Genomic DNA, 8,482 nt, shown 5'->3' with positions numbered 1-8,482 from the left:
GTGGCCCTGGGGCCCCTGCTTCCCATTTTTGCATCTCAGTGGATGAGGAGCTAGGTAATGGTGAACTCAGAGATGAGGATTTTTCTACTTTTCCTTTGTTTTGTTTGTTTCTTTTTTTTTGTTGTTGGAGACAAAGTCAGTCTCACTCTGTCGCCCAGGCTGGAGTGCAGTGGTGCAGTCTTGGCTCACGGCAACCTCTGCCTCCCGGGTTCAAGCAATTCTTGTGCCTCAGCCTCCCCAGTACCTAGAATTACAGGGGCAGTGCCACCACGCAAGGCTAATTTTTCTATTTTTAGTAGAGTCAGGGTTTCACCATCTTGGCCAGGATGGTCTTGAACTCCTGACCTCATGATCCACCTACCTCGGCCTCCCAAAGTGGAAAGATTACAGCTGTGAGCCACCGCGTCTGACCTATCCTGAGCCTTTTGAAGCTGATACCAGAAGTGCGAAGCCCAGTCTCTCCCCACTGGCCATGTGGAGGCTCTTGTTGGGTAGTCTGTCAGCCTGCAGGAGCCAGGGATCTGGCCCCAAGTGATACCCCAACAGTGGGCCACTTCCCAGAACTGTCAGGAAAATCCCAAGTCTACCTCAAAGCTGATTTTTTACTAGCAATGAATGATGGACATGGTCTCCATTGCTCAAGGCCCTGGGAAGATCGAGACTAGAGAAAAGGATAACGGACTTCTACCCACACCTGTGGGCCTCAGTTCTTCCCTCTGGTCCATGGTTGCCATGGTAACCCTTTGTAAAGTTGTTTCCCCAGGGGTCCCTGGAGTTCTCTGAGTCACCATAACTCTGGGGTCAACAGAAGTGGAGAGGTGAGAGGAGACACTCCCCTGCCCTGGCTGATCCCACGTGCTTCTGGCAGTAACCTGTCTGGTGAGCCTCGCCAGCCCTGTGCCCACCTGCGCAGTTCTGGAGTGGTCCCCAGTTAGGGCTCCTGCTGCCCTCATTTCTAAGGGCGGCTGGAGACTTCTTCCATGGCCGAAAATCCACATCTAAGTCCCCAGCACTGGCTAAAAGACCCTGTCATGGGGTGCCGTCTGTCCCAGTTCACATTGGAGGAAGGATGGTGGGGGAGGCAGAAGCTACGTGGAGCTCAGGGACCCTCCTCCATTCCCACCTGGCTCCTCCTCTTTGCTGGTGCTGGAAGGAGAATGGGGAAAGTGGTGTGTGCACCCTCTCTTGGCCCCATCTTTCTCAGAGCTGGTACCATTGATGACACCGCTCTTGGACCCTCCTACAGCCCTGCCTGGAGAACAGCCCACAGCCCAGTGCACTCCCAGCAGATGATGAGTCTGGGGCACTGGTCGGGTAATGCTTCGGGAATGACGGCAGAAAAAGGAGCTCTGTCTTCTGCTCTGAAAGGGGGGAGATGGCAGGGCCACAGCATTCACATCCTGGGCCACAGGGCTGTGGGTTTTCAATGCTGGTTGTCAACACCACAGTCAACCACTTCTAGAAACGTTTCCTTGTTTCCTTGCTTGTGTTTCTACAGCGTAAAGTGCTAGATGCTCTTAAACTCAGCGGGGGATGATTTCAGTGCCCGTGAGGATGTTCTTTCCTGCTCTCATCTCTGGGGGCATCTGATGCTTGTGACCTCCAGATGACAGTGAAACAACCCCAACCCTGGGCACCAGGAGACAGGAGGCTCAGTCCTGGCTTTCTCTGCCTTCGCCTTGTCCTGTTGTGAGTTTTCCACAAGGCACCCCATGCCACTGCGCTATTCTCACCTGGGAATAGAGAAAGAACAATCTGCCCTTTACGGAAAGACAAAATGAGGCAAAGATCCCCTTGTGTTGGGGGGCAGGATCCCTGCACTCAGAGGGATTTAGAAGCTGAAATAACTGGGTTGGGAGCAGTGGCTCACGCCAGTAATCTCAGGACTTTGGGAGGCCAGAGAGGGTGGATCACCTAAAGTCAAGAGTTTGAGACTAGCCTGGCCAACATATGAACCCCGTCTCTACTAAAAAAGTACAAAACTTAGCCTGCCATAGTGGAGGGTGCCTGTAAACCCAGCTACTAGGGAGGCTGAGGCAGGAGAATTACTTGAACCCAGGAAGTGGAGGTTGCAGTGAGGTAAGATCATGCCACTGCACTCCAGCCTGGACGACAGAATGAGACTCCATCTCGAAAGAAGGAAGGAAGGAAGGAAGGAAGGAAGGAGAAAGAAAGAGAGAGAGAGCGAAAGAAAGAGAGAGAGAGAAAGAAAAAGAAAGAGAGAGAGAAAGAAGGAAAGAAGGAATGAAGGAAAGAGAGAGAGAAAGAAGGAAAGAAGGAGAGAAAGAAGGAAGGAAGGAAGGAAGGAAGGAAAGAAAGAAAGAAAGAAGGAAGGAAGGAAGGAAGGAAGGAAGGAAGGAAGGAAGGAAAGAAAGAAAGAAAGAAAGAAAGAAAGAAAGAAAGAAAGAAAGAAAGAAAGAAAGAAAGAAAGAAGGAAAGAAACTAAAATAACTATGTAACTGAGTAGCACAATACAACCTGCTCTGGAGAAAGGACTTTTTTTTTTTTTTCCTATGGAGACTTGCTCTTTCCCCAAGGCTGGAGTGCAGTGGCACGATATTGGCACACAGCAAACTCTGCCTCCTGGGTTCAAATGATTCTACCACCTCACCCTCCTGAATAACTGGGATTAAAGGCTTGTGCCACCATGCCCAGCTAATTTCTGTATTTTTAGGAGAGATGGAGTTTTGCCATGTTGGCTAGTCTGGCCTTGAACTCCTGACCTCAGCTGATCCACACACCTCAGCCTCCCAAAGTGCTGGGATTACAGGCATGAGCCACCGTGCCACGCCTTGAGAAAGGACTTTGAATGACACAATGTGGGAAGAGAGCAAGGTTGTGGAGATCGACTGCCCTGGCTGAGGTAGCTCATGTAGTCAGACTCTCTTAACCTCAGTGTCTTGACCTGTGAAATGGGGTGATAATAATACCTCCTTCACAAGACAAGTGGCAGGTCAGACGTGGGAATGCACAGGCAGGCCCTTGGCAACTGGATAAGCTCTATACAGATCTGGAAAGGAGGAGGAGAAAAAAGAAGAGGGGCTTCCACGGCTGCATAGGGCGTCTTTTGGCCTGATGTGTTCTGAGTTTCAAAACCGGGAAAGACACTCAAACCTTCAAGAGCTCTTCTAACTTTGAGATTCTCTGAAGATTTCAGGGCTAGGGGAGGAAACGCTTGTGGTTCCTGTCTGTCCCCGGGATTTCTGTTTCTTGGTTTGTATCTCTGCTGCTGGTCCAAGGAGCTGGGGCAATACCTTGAGTCTGGGTTCTTCATCCCCAGGGACCTGGGGAAGCCCCCAAAGGCTCAGGGAAAGGGGAGAGCAAAGGGCAGGGTTGGTTCCCTCTAGTGGTCAGTATTAGCACTGCATCCAGCTGCCTCAGGCGGGCCCAGGAGGAGTCAGCAAAAGTGGAATTCAGGACTGAATCGTGCCCAGAACCCCCACAATTTATTGGCTGTGTTTGGCCCCTTTTCGCAACACACACATTCTCTCTGCTTGGTGGAGGGGAACCATGCGGGGTGGAAGAAAGGGATAGGATAGAGAGTGGGATAGGGTCAGTATGGGTCTCAAGGATGGGCTATACTGATATCCTTCCCTGCGTTGAGGTTGGCCACCATGGCGTGCTGCCAGAGGGCACCCACTTCTCCTTAAAGAGAGGACAAGTTGGGTGATATCTCTGGCTGACACTCTGTGCACAACCCTCACAGTGTTGGTGATGGTGGGAAGGGAAACATGACAAGCCAGGAGGCATGATCCCAGCATGTGTGGGAGGAGCTTCTAAATTATCCATTAGCACAGGCACGTCAGTGGCCCCATGTATAAATGTACAGAGAAACAGGTGGGGTCAAGCAGCCAGAGATAAGGGGCTAGGGTATAAAAAGGGCCCACAAGAGACCACTCCAGGATCCCAAGGCCCAACTCCCCGAACACTCAGGGTCCTGTGGACAGCCCACCTAGCTGCAATGGCTGCAGGTAAGCGCCCGTAAAATCCATTTCCACACGATGTGTCCCGAAGGAAGAGGCGGCGCCCTGTAGATGGGATGGGGAAACTAATCCTCAGGTTTGGGGCTTCTGAATGTGAGTATCACCATCTAAGCCCAGATATTTCGCCAATCTCACAATGTTCCTGGACCCTGGAGGGATGGAGAGAGAGGAAAAAAAAAAAACAGCTCCGGGGCCAGGGACAGTGCTGGCCTCTTGCTCTCTGCCTCCTCCGTTGTCCTCCGGTTTCTCCCCAGGCTCCTGGACGTCCCTGCTCCTGGCTTTTGCCCTGCTCTGCCTGCCTTGGCTTCAACAGGCTGGTAGGGTCCCAAGCGTACCCTTATCCAGGCTTTTTGACAACGCTATGATCCACGCCTATCGCCTGCACCGGCTGGCCTTTGACACCTACCAGGAGTTTGTAAGCTCTTGGGGAATGGGTGCGCGTCTGGGGTGGCAAGAAGGGGTGACTTTCCCCCCTGGGAAGTCATGGGAGGAGACTAAGGAGCTCACGGTTGTTTTCTGAAGCGAAAATGCAGGAAGATGAGCATATGCTGAGTGAGGTTCCCAGAAAAGTAACAATGGGAGCTGGTCTCCAGCATAGAAACCGGCGGTCCTTCTTGGTGGGGGGGTCCTCCTCCTAGGAAGAAGCCTATATCCCAAAGCAACAGAAGTATTCATTCCTGCGGAACCCCCAGACCTCCCTCTGCTTCTCAGAGTCTATTCCCACACCCTCCAACATGGAGGAAACACAACAGAAATCCGTGAGTGGATGCCTTCTGCCCCAGGCGGGGATTGGGGAGGCCTGTGGTCAGAGCCACGGGCAGCACAGCCACTGCGTGTCCTTCCCCTGCAGAACCTAGAGCTGCTCCGCATCTCCCTGCTGCTCATCCAGTCCTGGCTGGAGCCCGTGCAGTTCCTCAGGAGTGTGTTTGCCAACAGGCTGGTGTATGGCACCTCGGACAGCGATGTCTATGACCTCCTAAAAAGCCTAGAGGAAGGCATCCAAACGCTGATGGGGGTGAGGGTGGCGCCAGGGGTCCCCAACCCTGGAACGCCACTGGCTTCGAGGGCTGGGGGAGAGAAACACTGCTGCCCTCTTTTTAGTAGTCAGGCCCTGACCCAAGAGAACTCACCTTAGTCTTCATTTCCCCTGGTGAATCCTCCAGGCCTTTCTCCCCTGGAGGGGAGGGAGGAAAATGAATGAATGAGACAGGGAGGGAACAGTGACCAAGCACTTGACCTCTCCTTCTCTTCCTTCACTTTGCAGAGGCTGGAAGACGGCAGCCCCCGGACTGGGCAGATCTTCAAGCAGACCTACAGCAAGTTTGACACAAACTCGCACAATGATGACACACTGCTCAAGAACTACTGGCTGCTCCACTGTTTCAGGAAGGACATGAACAAGGTCGAGACATTCCTGCGCATGGTGCAGTGCCGCTCTGTGGAGGGCAGCTGTGGCTTCTAGGTGCCCGCGTGGCATCCTGTGACCCCTTCCCAGTGCCTCTCCTGGCTCCGGAAGGTGCCACTCCAGTGCCCACCAGCCATGTCCTAATAAAATTAAGTTGTATCATTTTGTCTGGCTAGGTGTCCTTCTATAATATTTTGGGGTGGAAGGGGGTGGTATGGAGCAAGGGGCAGCTTGGGAAGATGACCTGTAGGGCCTGCAGGGTCTATTGGGAACCAGGCCGCTGAAATATAAAAAATTTGACTGTTCCTGGGCCAGAAGAAAGCTGACACATCACTGCAGTCTGTTACTCACTAAGGCCATTCCACCAGCTCAGTGGTCCCAGCTTGCTGGTCATAGCTCATTAGTCATCCCAGAGATGACTTGAAGGCATTTCTTCCTCCCCCACCATCACCAGTAACACCAAACCTGGCCCTCCAGGAGCGGGAAGAAATGAAAACAAGATGGGCTATTAAGTGCAGAGGCAAAAACTCCCCAACAGGAGAGGAAACAATGTCATAGAACTACTTCTGTGCAGAAGAATTTTAAGATGAATTTTCCTTAAGCCCAACTACTCTTGGGAAATGAGAACAATGCAAAAATTACTTGGAGACATACAGAACCAGAGCATTTGGGATCTGGATTAGGGCAAGGGAAGTGGAAGAGAGATTTTATTTGGGGTTGCAAATGCAGTGACAACAGGTGCCAGGAAGATAACAATGTGAGCAATGAGGGCTGGATGGGAGGGGATAAATGCCAGATGACACTTGCTTTCCTTCGGAGGATGCAACACAGAGGGGTAGGAAGAAGCACAACCTGCAGAATTCAAGTCCCCGCTGAGGTAGGACCCACCCAGCCTGTCACCATCAGGACTGCAGGGACAGGACTTCCAGAACTTCTGATTCTTTGAGACAGCCAGGACATCCAGACTTTTATGTGAAATCTAACATTTAAACACTGGCAACACATACTGAAAACATTTTAAGGGCAAAAATTCATCCAAACACACATGGTCTCCAAGCTGTCTGTGAGCAAGTTTGTTCTGAGAGATGTTGATTGGGGTAACTCGGTGTAAGGGAAAGAATCAGAAAGATTTGGGTTGTACGTCATTTGTTGCTCCTGAATAAATTACTTCACCAAGCTGAGATAATAATATATTGCTTTACAAGGATTATGTGAGGATTAAATGCAATGATATATTTGACACATTATATAGTGCTCAAGAAATTGTAGTTATTTCTGCATTGAATTTTCGGGTGTTTTGTGTTTTCTGATGGAGTGTCTACATATGTGTCGTGAAACTATATCGTTTTCCTAATGACAATTAGGAAATAATAAGCACTAAAGAGTGGTGGTTAGCCCTTTATAGTTAAGAGTTTACTCTCCCAAGCACTTTGGCTAAGTGACTGGTGACCTATAAATCCATACTAAGATGCTCACAGGAACTCTAGTATCCAAAAATGATTCATGAAGTCAGGAATTATTTTGCAATGCAAATAATCAACCCCCTAATTAATTCTTCTTCAGAAGTTCTGATTCTTATGTGCTATAATGAATTTTCTTGATAACGAGACCCACTTGTGTTCATTTTTGGCTATCTTACAGTTAATAACTCCGTCCTTGGGAAGTGGTTGAAGGCCGAAATAATCAAAACTCTAGAGCTGCTTCATTTCTCAGCTCAGAAGCCATTCCTGCATCTTACATTGTTCTTCTACTATCTGGCTTTAAAATTATGCATTTTGGAATTAGAAAGGCCTCATAAGTCAGTCTAGTTTCTTCTACTTTGGGAATCTTATCCTCCGGCATCCATTAAAGTCAATATTCCAAATACAAGTGTGTAGCACTAGAACCGAGGGAATCACTTTTTCACAGGGCTCCTCATTCTATTAAACCACTCTCATTGCAGAAAACTATTTCTTGCACAAAGCTGGAATCAATATTCCTGCAGCGTCCTTCATTCGGCCTTAAAAAATTATTCACAAATCTCACGGTCTTTAGAAGTCAATGGAATGAGCACAATTATCATTATCTCTTGGCTTCCGTGTTTTAAAAGGAGAGGCAAGCCATCTTAATAAGTATTTGTTGAATGCATGTGATAGGGGAATGACAATGTCCAGCGCCTGCATGGGTGACTAAGAGGGTTCTAAAGTGGAGTGGTCGTAACATATAACTGAACTGCAGGGGGAGCCACACTCCAGAGACTGTCCGCCCAGCTCCCCTCAGGTATAGGTGAATCCACTCAACCACTGCTGGTTGAGAATTAGAAAGATACTACATGACTTTGCACATTTTACAATATAAAAAGACCTTAAAGACCATCTACTTTACACTCTTTTGATTCACCCACTGTTATTCCACATTTCAGCTCATCAACTTGCTGTGGACAGCAATTTCCACTGCAAATTTGAGATGCCTAGGTGTTTTCTAAACGATGCATATGTAAGCACTCACTCCCTGACATTCTGATATAATTAACCTGGAATCTGGTCCAGGCAAGAACAGTTCGAAAACTTTCCCAGGTGATTCTAATGTGTAAACAAGGTTGAAAACCACTGTGTTGGGGAATCTGGTCCAGGCAAGAGTAGTCGGAAAACTTTCCCAGGTGATTCTAATATGTAAACAAGGTTGAAAACCACTGTGTTAGGAACTGCAAAGATGAGACCCATGTGTCCACAGCTGTTGTATTGGTGGAACAGGGAAAAAGAAGAATGAGGAGATGAGAGGCCTGGACCAGTTGTGGTCCCACCTGCTCCTAATTCCAACCAGTCATCTCAAAAGTGTTTCTCATGAGCCAGTCACAAAAAGACAAATACTGTCTGATTCCAGTCATATGAGGTACTCAGAGCAGTCAAATTCATAGAGACAAAAAGTAGGATGGTGGCTGCCAGTGGCTGAGGGAGCTATTTAATGAGCACAGGGTTTCGGCTGTGCAAGATGAAAAGGGTTCTGGAGATGGATGGTGGTGATGTTTGCATGACAATGTGAATGTACTTGACATGACTGAACTGTACACGTAAAACGGTTAAGATGGAGATTTTTATATATTCTCGCAACTGAA

The 8,482-nt window shown here is 49.0% G+C and overlaps 1 protein-coding gene across 5 annotated transcripts; it reads left to right on the top strand.

The window, feature by feature from the left end:
• The first annotated feature begins 3,900 nt into the window (after positions 1 to 3,900).
• LOC105551730 (somatotropin-like) lies at positions 3,901 to 5,553 on the top strand. 5 transcript variants are annotated; one of them, XM_011997094.1, is made up of 5 exons: positions 3,907 to 3,971; positions 4,238 to 4,398; positions 4,622 to 4,741; positions 4,834 to 4,998; positions 5,248 to 5,553. In XM_011997094.1, the coding sequence occupies exons 1-5, from the start codon at positions 3,962 to 3,964 to the stop codon at positions 5,443 to 5,445; spliced, it is 654 nt and encodes a 217-aa protein (XP_011852484.1). In that variant the 5' UTR covers positions 3,907 to 3,961; the 3' UTR covers positions 5,446 to 5,553. The 5 variants fall into 5 exon arrangements, with proteins under 5 accessions (XP_011852487.1, XP_011852484.1, XP_011852485.1 ...); XM_011997095.1 differs by having other exon boundaries at positions 4,238 to 4,417; positions 4,695 to 4,741; XM_011997093.1 differs by having other exon boundaries at positions 4,238 to 4,417; positions 4,626 to 4,741.
• The last annotated feature ends 2,929 nt before the right edge of the window (positions 5,554 to 8,482 follow it).

The sequence above is a fragment of the Mandrillus leucophaeus genome, unplaced genomic scaffold (genome assembly GCF_000951045.1).
Source record: "Mandrillus leucophaeus isolate KB7577 unplaced genomic scaffold, Mleu.le_1.0 Scaffold530, whole genome shotgun sequence".
NCBI classification, from domain to species: domain Eukaryota; kingdom Metazoa; phylum Chordata; class Mammalia; order Primates; family Cercopithecidae; genus Mandrillus; species Mandrillus leucophaeus.
The sequence above is the reverse complement of the archived record's forward strand: the minus strand, read 5'-3'. Positions and strand labels throughout refer to the sequence as shown.

Coding starts and splice junctions, on each gene's coding strand:
- LOC105551730 (XM_011997093.1), top strand. Junction 4,418..4,625: donor TGTAAGCTCTTGGGGAATGG/GTGCGCGTCTGG, acceptor CCTCCTAGGAAG/AAGCCTATATCCCAAAGCAA. Junction 4,999..5,247: donor GCATCCAAACGCTGATGGGG/GTGAGGGTGGCG, acceptor TTCACTTTGCAG/AGGCTGGAAGACGGCAGCCC.